Source organism: Pseudophryne corroboree, chromosome 5, assembly GCF_028390025.1.
Source record: "Pseudophryne corroboree isolate aPseCor3 chromosome 5, aPseCor3.hap2, whole genome shotgun sequence".
In the NCBI taxonomy this organism is placed as follows: Eukaryota; Metazoa; Chordata; class Amphibia; order Anura; family Myobatrachidae; genus Pseudophryne; species Pseudophryne corroboree.
The window spans coordinates 61,053,666-61,071,633 of record NC_086448.1 but is presented as its reverse complement, the minus strand read 5'-3'; the positions used below and the strand labels follow the sequence as shown (position 1 = coordinate 61,071,633).

The window sequence follows — 17,968 nt, the reverse complement described above, 5'->3', positions numbered from 1 at the left end:
TACACTGTTGGCAAGGCCTTTATATTCATAGTCTGATCCTATTGTCTGTTGTCTCCCTAGGTGCCCGAAGGTTGGCTGCGATCACTCTGACATGAGCATATCGGACCTGGTCCCAGACAATGCACTAAAAAGAGCCATCGAGGTTCACAACAAAAAGCAAAGTCACCACTGAGCTGAGAATTGGTGCCATTCCCCCCCCACGAGATATAAAATACAGTTATATAACTGTGACGCTAGGTGCAGATCGCAAGCACTGTGCCTGATTCATGTTTGTAAGCAAAGCAAAAAAGCAAGCAACTGGGCGAAACCATGCTGCACTGCAGGTGGAGCAGATGTAACATGTGCAGAGAGAGTTAGATTTGGGTGGGGTGTGTTTAAACGGAAATCTAAATTGCAGTGTCAAAATAAAGCAGCCAGTATTTACCCTGCACAGAAACAATATAACCCACCCAAATCTAACTCTCTCTTCACATGTTACATCTGCCCCAGCTACAGTGCAGCATGGTTTTGCTCAGATGTGTGCTTTCTTGCTTTACTTACAAACCTGAATCAGGCCCTTTGTGTAGGCTGATGGACTTGCCAGCAAAGCTGAAGGTCTGACACAGACTAGCAGAAGAAACTATACACATGTAATGTATATAGACCACCCTGCTGACGTCACTTCTGCAAGCACAAAATTGTTTTGATACATGTTGTATTCATTTCTTTCTACTTGTTTATATAGGGGTATATTCAATTAAAGTCGGATCCATTCCGACATGTATTTGTCGGAATGGATCCGACAACTGTTTTCAATCTCATCTCAGTTCGACTTTTTAAAGTCGAATTGAGATGAGGGACGCAGAGGAGGAGGGGGTGGGGGGGGGGGGGGGGGGGCAAGCTGCGGGGACAGCCGGCAGGCATACAGGGCTGTGTGACATCCTGTTGCAGTGCTACTGTAGCGCTGATCTCCTCTATACGCCGACTGTCTCCCTGCGGCTCCCCCCCCCCTCTCCCCCGCTCTTCTCCTCTCGGGTCTCACATCTCACAGCTATTCCGCCGATCCACGTGCTTTTCGACAATTCCTCGACTTGTCGAATAGCATTGAATACGTCGAATCGCGTTTCGACCTTAAAAAGTCGAAAACTGACATCTTTTCGACAGACGGCAGTTTTCGAACACCAATTGAATATACCCCATAATCTCAAATCATTCTCCTTGTGATTCATTCACAGCAATGTTACTTTTTGCATTACTAGCAATTATTGATCCGGGTTAGTTTATAAAGGTTCTATTCTGGATTTTGCAGACAGAATAATGGGTAACGGAGGACTGCTGCTGTAATGAGACGTTTTCAATAAAAGAAAGACCTAATGCTGAACAGCTCTTATTGTGATGAATTATTTGCTACGTAGAAATAAGAGCAGGTGATATTGTGTGTATACTACATAGCAACAGAGTATGAGGAACCTGGGGGCAGATGTATTAAGCCTGGAGAAGTGATAAGTGGAAGGTGATGACGCACCAGCCAATCAGCTCCTAACTCTCAATTTTCAAACCCGTAATGATTGGCTGGTGCGTTATTACCTTCCACTTATCACTGCTTTGTCGCTTCTCCAGGCTTAATACATCTGCCCCTATAGTACTTACCACCCAATGCAGACCTGCCCCCAGCTCCAGGGCAGGGGCGATCTCTGTGGCCAACTGTCCGTCCTCCTACCTATTCCTATCTCCCATGGGCGCCTCATCCCTTCCCTATGTCAGGCGCAGCTATGTATTGTTCATTGTGCTCCTGTTTCTGCTATTAATGTCTTGCCTCTGTATGGGTAGCAGCTAGGGTGGCCAATCCTGGGATCGGTGGGATCCCGGCCTAAAATTGGCCGGGACTCAATCTCGGGATTGGAGCTTCCTATTTTTGGATATGTCAGGCAGCGCCCGCCCCCCTACCGGCATTCCTGCGGTTGGGATCCCGGCGTCTGTATTCTGACCTCCGAAATCCTATACCCAGCCTGGCTAGATGACTGGTTCAGAGCAGTGGCAAGTCTTGTGGGGTGTTCCCGGTATGCAGTGGCTGGTACCCACATATAGGTCCTCTGTCATCGTTATGTGGCAGCAACTACACACGAGCGGGTGCGACTAGTCAAACCCACGATCACACAGTGTCTTCTCTATGGATCACTGGCTGGGACTCCTCACACGTGCCCGTAGACGTGGGCGCTAATCACGGCGATAACGAATAGTTGTCATAATTAGTGAAGCAGCTTTGTTTAAAGAAATACTGAAAGCATGACTTCTAAATACGGCCCGAATAAAACGTAGTACTAATTATCTGTACGTGGTCACGTGTATAACGGAGTACCCAATAAACTGAAATGACCACCCTCATTAACCCACCCGAGCAGTGTATATAGCAGCTGACTATACTGCAGGGCTCTGTGGACTGTCTGCATGGCTGGAGCCGGCAGTGGCGGAGGCAGGTCCTGGCTGTGTCACTGCAGTGAGTGTGACAGGTGAGCAGTGCAGGCTATGATTCATAGCTGACTGAAGTGGGCGCACAGCCGCAAGCTCAGAGGAAGTCACCACAAAACTGTAGTGAAAGTTCTAATTATAAATGTGACTATAACAGGCGCTCACATGGCAGGTAGGTCTCTAACTGCAGACTGCCAGATACAGGCGTCATTAACCCTTCATCAGCCCTGACAAATATACGTGTATGCAAATATAACTATATATCCCAAACCAAAGTGCTGAGCCTACACGGTCATATTGTTGTATCCCAGGCATGTCAAACTCCTGGTCATCCAGCTGTTGTGAAACTACAAGTCCCAGCATGCTTTACCAGCTGATCAGTGGAAGGTATGCTGGTAAAGCATGCTGGAACTTGTAGTTTCACAACAGCTGGAGGGCCACGAGTTTAACATGCCTGCTGTAGCCTGTGCACCTCGTTTTAGTATCATTACTGTGTCTGGCGGGTGACGGAGACTGATGGGCTTTGGAACATTATTGTTTACATTATATATGCACTATCTGCAATTATAGAACACTTCATTGCAATTACATATTCCTGGAACCTTTGGTTCTTATCTTGCACCTTCGCACTAGTCTCTGTTTCTGGCTCTACTGAGATTATCCATTGCCCTGACTGGTTCTCTAGGGGTTCAGTATGGTACGCCGGCGGCCGGGGTCCCAGCGACCAGCATACTGGCGCCGGGAGCCCGACTGCCGGCTTACCGACAGTGTGGCGAGCGCAAATGTAGCGCGCCACGCTATTTTATTCTCCCTCCAGGGGGGTCGTCGGAGGGAGAATAAGTGTCGGTATGCCGGCTGTCGGGATTCCGGCGCCGGTATACTGTGCGCCGGGATCCCGTCAGTCGGCATACTGAAGACCACCCGTTCTCTACAATATTCCTACTTGGAACACTTTTAACCACTTAACTGACAAAAAGAAAAATTTCCCAAAAAATGCTCAGAAATTGGCGGGGGTTTTCATGAGTGTATTAGGTGAAGAACATGCATTTAAACTTATCCAACATAATTTTATTAAAAAAAAAATTATAACGGTCTGGTTTTTTTTAACATTTAAAAAAAAAAAAAAAAAAAACATTTTTTAAACATCAGAGCACCACCATCGGAAACCATTGCACTTTTGATGAGCAGCCGCCAGGTACACTCTTGTGTAATCTTTCCTTTGCGGCCTTCGAGCGGGGGCCCTGCAGGTGCTGACCAATCAGCAGTGATCGGCAGTACCGGCAGACATTGGGGGAGAGTGTAGGAAGGCAGAGAGGGGTCAGGAGGTCCCTTTGTGAGTGACTGCTGCAGGAAGATTATCTTCCGGCAGCCGCCCAAGCTATGTATCTGACTGAACGCATCGTTTGCAACCAGATCAGATAATGTATTTGCTAGTGTGGTCAGGTATGACTATAGCAGGCAAGAGGTTAAGCTGATTTACAAGTGATGAGTAGATTCTCATGCAACCATGCCGAATTAACGTCATAGCAGCCGGTGCCCTTGGCCTCCACCCAACAAACAGACTTATTTGCTCCACTGCCACGTGGTACCCTCACCTCAAACCCATGTGACAATAAAAGGGGTCACCACAATAATTGGGATCTTATAGGAGGCGCTAATCGGTATTCCTGCGTGTGCAGACGCAGAAAGTGGGCGTCTTTGACCTTGCACATACGGCAGCATGGATGTACACAAGGGAAGGACTTCGTAGCGGCATTTGCATAATGTCACAGACCGGTGACCGCTAATAAACGCTGCTGTGTTAGCTTCTGCCCTTGTATCTCCTGCTGCTAGGTTTAGTGTAGATCAGACATTCATTCCCTGCATTATACTCAGAGGGTATTTTACGCCTGCTTGTTAACGCGAATAAATCAACCAGTCATGTAGCTGCAACTTAATTCATAAAAACCTCTAGACATGGTCCAGGGGCTCGGCTGTACAGACCAAACTCCTGAATGGAGAATAAGTGTGATCTAAGTGACTTTGACCGTAGAATGTGTGTGATGTTGGTGCCAGGTGTAATGGTTTCAGTAACTGACTTTCATAGTCTCTAGCGTTATAGGGAAAGCCTTGTTCATGGGAGAGGTCAGAGCTGGTTCAAGCTGACAGGTAGGTGATGGTAACACATATCTACATGTTGCAAAGTGGTGCAAAGGAGCATTTCTAAACACATAGGTGGTCATTCCAAGTTGATCGTAGCAGGAAATTTTTTAGCAGTTGGGCAAAACCATGTGCACTGCAGGGGGGGGCAGTTATAACATTTGCAGAGAGAGTTAGATTTGGGTGGGTTATTTTGTTTCTGTGCAGGGTAAATACTGGCTGCTTTATTTTTACACTGCAAATTAGATTGCAGATTGAATACACCCCACCCAAATCTAACTCTCTCTGCAAATGTTAAATCTGCCTCCCCTGCAGTGCACATGGTTTTGCCCAATTGCTAAAAGAATTCCTGCTGCGATCAACTTGGAATTACCCCCATAGTATGTTACATCATCAAGCAGATGGGCTACAGCAGCAGAAGACCCCACTGAGTACCACCCATGTCGACTAAGAACAGGAATTTGGGGCTACAGTGGGGCAGGACCGCCAAAAGTGATGTTCGGAAAATTCCGCCTGGTCTGCCAAATTTCTCTCTTTGCTGCCACAAGCATATGGTAAGATCGGAATGTGGCATAAGCAACATGGATCCCCCATGCTTTGTGTCCACGCGTCAGGCTGGTGGTATTGATGGTGTAGTGGGGTGGGGAATGTTTCCTAAACCCTTTAATAGCAGGTGATACTGTATAAATGCCACAGCGTACTGTTGCGGACCATGTGCATCCCTATATGGCCACGTGTAGGATAAGGCACCATGTCACCCACTGCACAACATCTCAAGCTAGTTCCATAGCTATAAGTTCTGGGTTCTCGAGTTGCCTCCGCAGCCACCAGATGTCAGTACAGTGGAGCACCGTAGAGATTTGGGGAGGAATTTGGGCTGCTCTATGGGTAAGGGAGGATCCTGCTAGATACTACTGTAGAACGGGGCATCTAATAATGTGACGGCCACTGAGTGTATGTTCTAGCTCTGCTAAGCTCTCTGGTACTTCACAAACTTCTACCAGAAATCCGTTGGCACCTTTGTGGCCCCGGTCACTGTTTGCTGCTCGTGTTATTTAGGAATCGGAGCAACATGTTGCAATTATTGCAAATATCCAGCAATGTTTTTTCTCTTCTTTGAAATGTTAGTATTGTTGGTTAAAAGTCAAGAGTTACAATGTGTTGCATAAAGTTTTGTTTCTGGAGAAAGAGCTGTGAAGTAACGTTTTCACCTGCAATATCCATATACCCAAGAGTTCCCATATTACAGCAGAAGACATGGGTGTGGCCAGTGAGTTTGGGGTGTGGCCTGGAGTTGTCGTTATGCATTAATATGCGCGTCTCCTTCATTTGCTAACAGATAACCAGGCAAGTGACAAGGTAACCAGTGCTAAAATAATTACATCTAAGTAAGATAACACAGCATGAAAAGCAGCAGTTACTATGGGGCAGATGTATTAAGCCTGGAGAAGTGATAAAGTGGTGCATGGTGATAACGCACAAGCCAATCATTTTGGGTTTGAAAATGACGAGCTGATTGGCTGGTGCGTTATCACCTTCCACTTATCACTGCTTTATCGCTTCTCCAGGCTTAATACATCTGCCCCAATGCGTAGTAAAAATAAGATTTTACTTACCGATAAATCTATTTCTCGTAGTCCGTAGTGGATGCTGGGGACTCCGTCAGGACCATGGGGAACAGCGGCTCCGCAGGAGACAGGGCACAAAAGCAAGCTTTTAGGATCACATGGTGTGTACTGGCTCCTCCCCCTATGACCCTCCTCCAAGCCTCAGTTAGGTACTGTGCCCGGACGAGCGTACACAATAAGGAAGGATCTTGAATCCCGGGTAAGACTCATACCAGCCACACCAATCACACCGTACAACTTGTGATCTGAACCCAGTTAACAGTATGATAACAATGAAGTAGCCTCTAAAAAAGATGGCTCACAACAATAATAACCCGATTTTTGTAACAATAACTATGTACAAGTAATGCAGACAATCCGCACTTGGGATGGGCGCCCAGCATCCACTACGGACTACGAGAAATAGATTTATCGGTAAGTAAAATCTTATTTTCTCTAACGTCCTAGTGGATGCTGGGGACTCCGTCAGGACCATGGGGATTATACCAAAGCTCCCAAACGGGCGGGAGAGTGCGGATGACTCTGCAGCACCGAATGAGAGAACTCCAGGTCCTCCTCAGCCAGGGTATCAAATTTGTAGAATTTTACAAACGTGTTCCCCCCTGACCACGTAACTGCTCGGCAAAATTTTAAAGCCGAGACCCCCTCGGGCATCCGCCCAAGATGAGCCCACCTTCCTTGTGGAATGGGCACTTACAGATTTTGGCTGTGGCAGGCCTGCCACAGAATGTGCAAGCTGAATTGTACTACAAATCCAACAAGCAATAGTCTGCTTAGAAGCAGGAGCACCCAGCTTTTTGGGTGCATACAATATAAACAGCAAGTCAGAATTTCTGACTCCAGCCGTCCTGGAATATATATATATATATATATATATATATATATATATATATATATATATATATATATATATATATATTTTTAGGGCCCCGACAACGTCTAGCAACTTGGAGTCCTCCAAGTCCCTAGTAGCCGCAGGCACCACAATATGTTGTTTCAGGTGAAACGCTGACACCACCTTAGGAAGAAACTGGGGACGAGTCCGCAGTTCTGCCTTGTCCGACTGGAAAAACAAATATGGGCTTTTTTAAGACAAAGCCCCCAATTCTGACAATCGTCTGGCCGAGGCCAGGGCCACAACATGGTCACTTTCCATGTGAGATATTTCAAATCCACAGATTTGAGCGGTTCAAACCAATATGATTTTAGGAATCCCAACACTACGTTGAGATCCCACGGTGCCACTGGAGGCACACAAGGGGCTGTATATGCAATACTCCCTTGACAAACGTCTGGACTTCAGGAATTGAAGCCAATTTTTTCTGGAAGAAAATCTACAGGGCCGAAACTTGAACCTTAATGGACCCCAATTTGAGGCTCATAGACACTCCTGTTTTCAGGAAGTGCAGAAATCGACCTAGTCGAAATTTTTTCGTGGGGCCTTCCTGGCCTCACCCACGCAATATATTTTCACCACATGTGGTGATAACGTTGTACGGTCACCTCCTTCCTGGCTTTGACCAGGGTAGGTATGACTTCTTCCGGAATGCCTTTTCCCTTAGGATCCGGCGTTCAACCACCATGCCGTCAAACGCAGTCGCGGTAAGTCTTGGAACAGACAAGGTCCCTGCTGGAGCAGGTCCTTTCTTAGAGGCAGATGCCACGGTTCCTCTTGGAACAGACATGGTTCTTGCTGAAAGCAAATCCCATCTTAGCTCCCGAGGCCATTAGTCCTCTGTGAGCATCTCTTGAAGTTCCGGGTACCAAGTCCCTCTTGGCCAATCCGGAGCCACGAGTATAGTTCTTACTCCTCTACGTCTTATAATTCTCAATACCTTGGTTATGAGAAACAGAGGAGGGAACACATACACCGACTGTTACACCCACGGTGTTACCAGGACGTCCACAGCTATCGCCTGAAGGTCTCGTGACCTGGCGCAATACCTGTCACGTTTTTTGTTCGGGCGGGACGCCATCATGTCCACCTTTGGTCTTTCCCAACGGTTCACAATCATGCGGAAAACTTCCCGATGAAGTTCCCACTCTCCCGGGTGGAGGTCGTGCCTGCTGAGGAAGTCTGCTTCCCAGTCATCCACTCCCGGAATGAACACTGCTGACAGTGCTAACACATGATTTTCCGCCTAGCGAAAAATCCTTGCAGTTTTGACCACTGCCCTCCTGCTTCTTGTGCCGCCCTTTCTGTTTACGTGGGCGACTGCCGTGATGTTATCCCACTGGATCAATACCGGCTGACCTTGAAGCAGAGGCCTTGCTAAACTTAGAGCATTATAAATTTGCTCTTAGCTCCAGTATATTTATGTGGAGAGAATTCTCCAGACTTGATCACACTCCCTGGAAATTTTTTCCCTGTGTGACTGCTCCCCAGCCTCTCAGGCTGGCCTCCGTGGTTACCAGCATCCAATCCTGAATGCCGAATCTGCGGCCCTCTAGAAGATGAGCACTCTGTAATCACCACAGGAGAGACACCCTTGTCCTTGGATATAGGGTTATCCGCTGATGCATCTGAAGATGCGATCCGGACCATTTGTCCAGCAGATCCCACTGAAGAGTTCTTGTGTGAAATCTGCCGAATGGAAGCGCTTCGTAATAAGCCACCATTTTTACCAGGACTCTTGTGCAATGATGCACTGACACTTTTCCTGGTTTTAGGAGGATCCCGATTAGCTCGGATAACTCCCTGGCTTTCTCCTCTGGGAGAAACACCTTTTCCTGGACTGTGTCCAGAATCATCCCTAGGACCAGCAGACGTGTCGTCGGAACAACTGCGGTTATGGAATATTTAGAATCCACCCGTGCTGTCGTAGAACTACTTGAGATAGTGCTACTCCGACCTCCAACTGTTCTCTGGACCTTGTTCTTATCAGGAGGTCGTCCATTCTCTTTGACGACGAATCCTCATTTCGGTCATTACCTTGGTAAGGACCCGGGGTGCCTTGGACAATCCAACGGCATCGTCTGAAACTGATAGTGACAGTTCTGTACCACGAACCTGAGGTACCCTTGGTGAGAAAAGCAAATTTTTTGGGACATGGAGGTAAGCATCCCTGATGTCCCGGGACACTATATAGTCCCCTTGTTTGCTATCACTGCTCTGAGTGACTCCATCTGAATTTGAACCTTTGTAAGTGTTCAAAAAAATTTTTTTGATTTAGAATCGGTCTCACCTAGCCTTCTGGCTTCAGTACCACCATATAGTGTGGAACAATACCCCTTTCCTTGTTGTAGGAGGGGTATTTTTATTATCACCTGCTGGGAATACAGCTTGTGAATTATTTTCAATACTGCCTCCCTGTCGGAGGGAGACATTGGTACAGCAGACTACAGGAACCTGCGAGGGGGGAAACGCCTCGACATTCCAATCTGTACCCCTTGGATACTACTTGTAGGATCCAGGGGTCCTGTACGGTCCCAGCGTCATGCTGAGAACTTAGTAGAAGCGGCGAAGGGCTTCTATTCCTGGGAATGGGCTGCCTGCTGCAGTCTTCTTCCCTTTTCTCTATTCCTGGGCAGATATGACTCTTATAGGGACGAAAAGACTGAGGCTGAAAAGACGGTGTCTTTTTCTGCAGAGATGTGACTTAGGGTAAATAACGGTGGATTTTCCAGCAGTTGCCGTGGCCACCAGGTCCCATGGACCGACCCCAAATAACTCCTCCCCTTTATACGGCAATACATCTTTGTGCCGTTTGGAATCTGCATCACCTGACCACTGTCGTGTCCATAAACATCTTCTTGCAGATATGGACATCGCATTTACTCTTGATGCCAGAGTGCAATATCCCTCTGCGCATCTCGCATATATAGAAATGCATCCTTTAAATGCTCTATAGTCAATAAAATACTGTCCCTGTCAAGGGTATCAATATTTTTAGTCAGGGAATCCGACCAAGCCACCTCAGGTCTGCACATCCAGGCTGAGGCGATCGCTGGTCACAGTATAACACCAGCATGTGTGTGTATACATTTTAGGATATTTTTCAGCCTCCTATTAGCTGGCTCCTTAAGTACGGTCCTATCTGTAGATGGTACCGCCACTTGTTCTGATAAGCGTGTGAGCGCCTTATCCACCCTGAGGGGTGTTTCCCAACGCGCCTTAACTTCTGGCGGGAAAAGGTATACCGCCAATAATTTTCTATCGGGGGAAACCCACGCATCATCACACACTTCATATAATTTATCTGATTCAGGAAAAACTACAGGTAGTTTTTTCACCTCACACATAATACCCTTTTTTGTGGTACTTGGAGTATCAGAAATATGTAACACCTCCTTCATTGCCCTTAACGTGTGGCCCTAAAGGAAAATACGTTTGTTTCTTCACCGTCGACACTGAAATCAGTGTCCTTGTCTGGGTCTGTGTCGACCGACTGAGGTAAATGGGCATTTTACAGCCCCTGACGGTGTTTGAGACGCCTGGACAGATACTAATTTGTTCGCCGGCCCTCTCATGTCGTCAACCGGCTTACAGCGTGTTGACATTATCACGTAATTCCATAAATAAGCCATCCATTCCGGTGTCGACTCCCTAGAGAGTGACATCACCATTACAGGCAATTTGCTCCGCCTCCTCACCAACATTTACCTCATACATGTCGACACACACGTACCGACATACAGCACACACATAGGGAATGCTCTGATAGAGGACAGGACCCACTAGCCCTTTGGGGAGACAGAGGGAGAGTTTGCCAGCACACACCAAAACGCTATAATTATCCAGGGACAACCTTTATATAAGTGTTCCTCCCTTATAGCATTTTAATACATGTACATATCGCCAAATCAGTGCCCCCCCCTCTCTGTTTTAACCCTGTTTCTGTAGTGCAGTGCAGGGGAGAGCCTGGGAGCCTTCCCACCAGCATTTCTGTGAGGGAAAATGGCGCTGTGTGCTGAGGAGAATAGGCCCCGCCCCCTTTTCGGCGGGCTTCTTCTCCGGAGTTTTTGATATCTGGCAGGGGTTAAATACATCCATATAGCCTCAAGGGCTATATGTGATGTATTTTTCGCCATACAGGTATTATACATTGCTGCCCAGGGCGCCCCCCCCCAGCGCCCTGCACCCTCCGTGACTGCTGTGAGAAGTGTGCTGACAACAATGGCGCACAGCTGCAGTGCTGTGCGCTACCTGATGAAGACTGAAAGTCTTCTGCCGCCTGGTTCCGGACCTCTTCATCTTCAGCATCTGCAAGGGGGGGTCGGCGGCGCGGCTCCGGGACGAACCCCAGGGCGAGCCCTGTGTTCCGACTCCCTCTGGAGCTAATGGTGTCCAGTAGCCTAAGAATCCAATCCATCCTGCACGCAGGTGAGTTGAAAATCTCTCCCCTAAGTCCCTCGATGCAGTGAGCCTGTTGCCAGCAGGACTCACTGAAAATAAAGAACCTAAAAACTTTTTCTAAGTAACTCTTTAAGAGAGCCACCTAGATTGCACCCTACTCGGACGGGCACAAAAACCTAACTGAGGCTTGGAGGAGGGTCATAGGGGGAGGAGCCAGTACACACCATGTGATCCTAAAAGCTTGCTTTTGTGCCCTGTCTCCTGCGGAGCCGCTGTTCCCCATGGTCCTGACGGAGTCCCCAGCATCCACTAGGACGTTAGAGAAATCCTTTTACAAAGGACAAGCATTATTAATGCAATACAAATAGTGTGAGCTGCTTTTATCATATGGATTAAAACTATGTTAAGCAAAACCTCTTTAATGTTTGTTACATAATAAACACAGACCAAATAATGGTTCCCTCATTATTCAGTCCACTTTACTTAATCCTAAATAAGCCAAACACATTAATTAATTTGGGTCTGGTAACGCTTGGCTCCATGGTTACCCCTATTATTACCGCTGCCAGAATTAATGGCCGATTAGGGTGGTGTTTCCCAGCCTCAGTCCTCAAGGCACACTTAACAGTCCAGGTTTTAGCTATCTCCATGCTTGAGCAAAGATGCTTACATCAAAATAACTAAGGGTACTAATTAAGTCACCTGTGCTCAAGTAAGGCTAACCCTGAACTGTTGGTGTGCCTTGAGGTGAGGTCCAAGATTGAGAAACACTGAATTAGGATGATTGAGGAAAACTTCTCATACGAAAGACCCCGAACAGTTCCCCTTTCCAGGTCACCCGGCAGTTGCACAGGTGAAGTCATTACTTACTGACACATTTTAAAAGAACCTCAAGTGGAGCTGATTATTTCACTTGTGACTCTGTGAGGAGACCTAGAAAACATGAACTGTTTGGGATCCCGATGTCTAAGTTTGAGAACCTATGGAATATGTCATTGAAAATGTAAAAATAAAGCTTTCAAGGCCTCTTACCCGCTGGTGTCATAATGCATCGTGATACTGGCATTGTGTAATTATTGTAAGCGCATAGGAATGATTATGGCCAGGGGACACAATGGTCTCTCACAGCGATAAAGCTTTCCTAGTGTACAGTACATTTAGGCCAGTCTCACACATTTCCATACCGTCATTTTATAGTCAATTGGGCAATGAATAGGCAGCAGGGCCTCATCCTCCTCACGCACACTGTGCCCACACCTGGTACCCCATACTCGGCTCCTGTGCCAGTCATGTGTGCCGGAGTAATCCCTCACTTTATCTTATCATCAGGTGTGAGGATGTGAGATCACACACAGACGGCAGCTGTGCAGAACACGTGTACTCGTTCCTCCTCTCTACCCGGGGAAAGTTTCATTTCCTTTCATGGCTTACAAATGTCATAGCCTTCTTTTTTTTTTTTTCAAAATTACACAAATATCCTCTCAGTAACATTACATTGGGTCTGACTCAGAGGTGGGCCCAATGTCGCTTGCGGACGCAGAGGAGCGATGTTTTGCTATTGCGCCAAAGCCGTAATGCGCGCATGGCATGATGGAATAGCGAATGTTTTATCAACGTGCCATAGTCAGCCACTGCATACACAGCTGGAGAGGCCCAGGCGTCTTAGGTGAGACGATCATTCTGAGATCGGTCTGTTAAGAGGGCGGGATTCCCCCTCATAGGGCCTTGTTGTACACAATAGCAGCCTTCCTTGTGTCTTTCGCTGCAGTTGTGTCTCAGACCAGGGGCGGATTGGAAACTAAAAGTGGTCCAACATGGGCAGCGCAAGAGGTATAACATACATGTAGCCATGGCAGCATCACTGGATGGCAGAGGTTCTGTAATGCAGAGATGGAATAACAGAATGAATGGAGACAGTGCAGTGTACGGAGTGTGGTGGGCTGCCTGTCAGGTGTGGGGTGGGGCCGCATGACAACACCCAAAACAGGCCCCACAGACACTTCGGCCTACCAGGAATCTTCCTGGTGAGCCCTATGGCCAATCCGCCCCTGACGCCCAATGTCTTTTTGTAGGTAAACAGCAGATGTGGGACGCTGGCATTGAGTGTCTCTAATTACAAGATGGCGGCTGAGTCATCAGTCCACCATGTATGAAATTGCAGCCGCACACGCAACTGCCTGCCTCCCTGAGTAATGCGCATGTTACATTTTAAAATGTATGTCAGCCAAGAACGCTTTACAAAATTAAATAAAGGGTTACAGTATAAAAATACTTAATATATAATTAAAATGCCCTAGGATTCACTGGGGTCCATCCAATTACCTTCAAAGGCTGTGAAGTGCCATTGCAACAGCGTTTAAACGCCAGCAATGGCACCCGATCTCGCACCCTTCGTGGCCGCGAATCAGCCTCAATTCACACAAAACTGCTCGGACCTCTATATGGTGGCAAGCAGTTTTGTGCAAATTTGGCCCGCCATAAAGTGCGCCCGCTGCCGTGCTGATTCGCAGCTGCGATAATATAGCAGCCAATTGGATTGACCCACAGTATCTTGTCATAGGGCAGATACTGACTTGGGGTACGGTGGTGAGATTTTGCTGGCAATGCCTGTCTGCCCTTCCAAGGCCGCTGCTTTGCTCCTCTGACCACATGGTGAGGCCTCTGGAGGGCAGAGCAAGAACGTGGGGTCCGCCTCAGAAAGATTATGCTATGGCCCCCAGCAATGCTGTGTTACACACATGGTTCAGGGACATTCTAGGTTACTTGCATCTCCCAAGCGATAATAAATTACTAAATCCCATAGCAAAATTTGGGGTGGGGGCATTGCAGTCAGTCCTCCAGTAGCCCCCGCATGCTCGGAATCTGCGCATGAACAGTGAAGCCCTGATTTGGCTCTACCTGATTTGGGTTATAATGATAGTTGCAGGAACTACCCACGAGCAACTCAGGGCCCCGTAACTTCAGTTCCCACTGGAGATTTATTAGTACAGTATTTAAAAAAAAACAACTTTTGTTTCACCATAACATTTCCACAACAAAATGTATATGAACAACAGTTTCATGATCAGGAAAAAAAAGTGCATTTCAGTGCAACAAAATTCCTACTTTGTCTTATTTTTTATTCTGTGTTCATTGTTCTAAAAAAATTCTGGGAAGGGATCAGGGAAATAAGAGCAGTGGTAGAAAAAGGATTCAGCGGAGGGAAGGGATTTGGCGGAGAGGTACTGTAATGTGCCCTTTTTTCTCTATGGAAGAAGAAGCTTCTAAGCAGTAGATCTGGCTCTTACGCTATATGAGAGGGAGCTAAGGGACCCTCTGGTCACGTTTATCTCCTTTATCACGTATTTCATGAGACATTTTCTCACATTTTCATAACTACTTGGATAGGCGGTACACAGAGGATTGTCCCCAGGAGCCACACACTTTACAGGAAGTAAAACGTGAAACCACATCCAAGATTGGCCACAGGGAAGCACAAGATGGCTGGTTATGGAGACAGCTGAATATTTATGTGTAAGAAGTCTTCTTAAAAAGTCTGAAGTATTGAGAAAACAGATTTTTAGTGCAAGTCCACAAGGGGGGTAATTCAGACATGATCGTAGATGTGCTAAATTTAGCACATCTACGATCACTTTCACAGACATGCGGGGGGAAGCCCAGCACAGGGCTAGTCCGCCCTACATGTCTGGCTCAAAATCCCCGCCGCCCCCTGCACAGGTACAAAAGCATTGCGCTGCGGCGCTGCTTTTGTACCTGAAGAGTAGCTCTCTACCAGCACAGCTCCTGCGCACTGGCAGGGAGCCACCCGTCGCTCTCCAGGTCGCAACGGCTGTGTGTGACATCACGCAGCCACCACGGCCTGCCCCCCGTACGGTCCGGGCACGCCTGCGTTGCCCGGACCGTGCCCCCAAAACGACAGCCCAACGCCACCCCAGCGATGGCATATGCCTGTCAATCAGGCATATGCCATCGCTGGGCTGAGATGCCAATCGCACAGCAGCGATCAGGTCTGAATTAGCCCCAAAGTCTCTGCCAGATGTGCAAGGACCGAAACTCACACTGCCAGAATCCTTAGATACTGAAATACCACTTGGTGCTTTTTTACACTCATCATCAGTCGCACCATCACAACTTGCACTAGACCTATGATGGGCAGACTATCCATCCAAATACGGCCTCCTGTGAGCGATTCCGCGTCTGTGAATGCATCTCCATGCGTCTGTTACCTCCCAGCCATTTCATATCTGTTACTGGTCTTCCAGGATCTCACCTCACACTCCACCCCCATTACCTTGTAGCGGTAGCATGCTGAGATAAAGTGCTCTTCGGAAAGAGGGAATTGAAAGTGAATGAGGTTATCACTGGTACAAAGTTAAGTGAAGTGAAAAACGAGGAGGGAATAACGATCTTATATGCTGCGTAATTCCTACACTGGGAAAGAACAAGGAGGTGGGCAGAGAGAGGAAGTTGGATCCTTAGAGATGTTGAAGTCACCAAGTAGGAGACTGGGTATTTCCTAGGTAAGGAAGTGTGGGAGCCAAGCAGAGACGTAGTTAAAGTCTTCAAACAAAAGGATGGAAGGTGATGACTACAACACATAGGGGGGGAAAAACAAAAGTGTAGAGAAGTCTGGTCCATCAAAGGATTTAAAAGTAACAGATGGCCTCCTAGTAATCTGCCCAATAAAGAGGCCTTTTGGGCTAAAATGAGTTTACCTCAGATGTCTGATAGCCAGGCCTCATCCCTTATGGCACCCATCTCGGGGGAGGAGGTGGAGAGGGTGATTAAGGCATTGAAAACTGGAAAGGCGCCGGGACTGGATGGCCTCTCCAATGATTATTACAAAATCCTTTTACCCCACATCCGGGACACATTGCAGGTATTTTTTAATGAACTACTCTCAGGTCAGGCCCTGCCTAGTTTCTTTAATTCAGCGTTCCTTAGGGTATTGCCGAAGCCAGGTAGGGATCCGGAACTCACGGAATCTTATAGGCCCATCACCCTCCTTAATACGGACTATAAGTTGTTTACCAAGATATTAGCTGACAGGTTGAAACTTGTATTGCCCTCTATTGTCCACCAAGATCAGTCGGGATTCATTTAGGGCCGTCAGGCAGTGGTGAATATCAGAAAAGTTTTAACTGTAATGCAGAGGTTAAAGGATTCCTCAGATACGGGCACCAATGTTATCCTATCACTTGACGCCGAAAAGGCATTTGATATGGTGACTTGGGATCATTTATTTGATACACTACATAGGTTTGGGGCCCCGTCAGCCTTTGTAGAGGTGTTGGTACGCTTGTACAAAGACCCTGCCACGCAGGTATTAGGAAATGGCTATATTTCTTCCCCCTTCTACATTCAGAGAGGCACCCGTCAGGGCTGCCCCCTATCCCCGCTGCTATTCGCTCTGGCCCTGGAGCCACTGGCGATAGCCATCCGTGACGCGTCTTCCTTTAGAGGCATTTCTGTGGGCAGGCTGGAGGTTAAGATAGCACTGTTTGCTGATGATATGTTGCTGTTTATTGCTGACCCCAGCAGGTCAATAGGACCTATAGTTTCCATCATTGACAGCTTTGGATCCTTTGCGGGTTACAAGGTTAATCTTTCCAAATCGGAACTAATGCCTCTATCGGGAGATGCGTCTTTTTCAATAGGCACCCGATTTTATCCCAGTTCCCTAGGACCCAGAGGGCTCTTAAGTATTTGGGGATAATGATCCCCACGTCACTGGAACTGTTATATGCAGTTAATGTTGCACCGGTCCTGACGGCGGTCCGCGTCCTCCTAGACGGGTGGGTAAATTTGCCTTTGTCCTTGCTGGGTAGGGCCACGGTCCTTAAAAGCGGGGTGTTCCCGAAACGCTCATATATTTTGCAGATGCTGCCATTACGCCTTACAAAAAAAGACACTAAGTCTGTAATTTCCATGTTCTCTAAATTTTTATGGGGAGGGAAGAAACCTAGGATTTCTTATGCTAAACTTCAGTTGCCAAGGGCGGAGGGGGGGCTGGGGATTCCAGACTTGGAAGCGTTTAGTAGAGCGGTGATGTTCCGTTATGTCACGGACTGGTTATGGCAGCGTTCCTGTTTTACCAATTACACATTGGAGGAGGAACTGTTTGCCCCCTTCTCTCCCAGCGCCCTCCTCCACACCCCAAAGAACAAACTGCCGGCATCACTTAAGACGAATATTATCCTTTCTGATACTCATGGAGCCTGGCACTATTCCAATTCTAACTTACATAGACACCCGACCTCCTCCCGTTACACAACTTTCTGGGGGAACCCTTGCTTCAGCCCTGGGCTGGAAAATGCTAACTTTAAACAGTGGCGTGAGTGGTGAATTTTGTCTATTAGAGATGTATTTGACCCTGGGGGACGGCATATGCTGTCCTTTGAGGAATTGAGGTCCAGATATGGTATAGCAAATTCAAATTTTTATATGTACCTGCAAG

General features: G+C 47.4%; 1 protein-coding gene across 4 annotated transcripts in view; it reads left to right on the top strand.

Annotated features, from left to right (window-relative positions):
* Positions 1-1,360, top strand: part of NSMCE2 (NSE2 (MMS21) homolog, SMC5-SMC6 complex SUMO ligase) — a 461,402-nt gene extending 460,042 nt beyond the window's left edge. For all 4 annotated transcript variants that reach the window (XM_063921296.1, XM_063921298.1, XM_063921299.1 and 1 more), the window contains one exon: positions 61-1,360. In XM_063921296.1, coding sequence (XP_063777366.1) covers positions 61-172 — 112 coding nt within the window. In that variant the 3' untranslated portion in view covers positions 173-1,360. The remainder of the gene's footprint in view (positions 1-60) is intronic.
* The last annotated feature ends 16,608 nt before the right edge of the window (positions 1,361-17,968 follow it).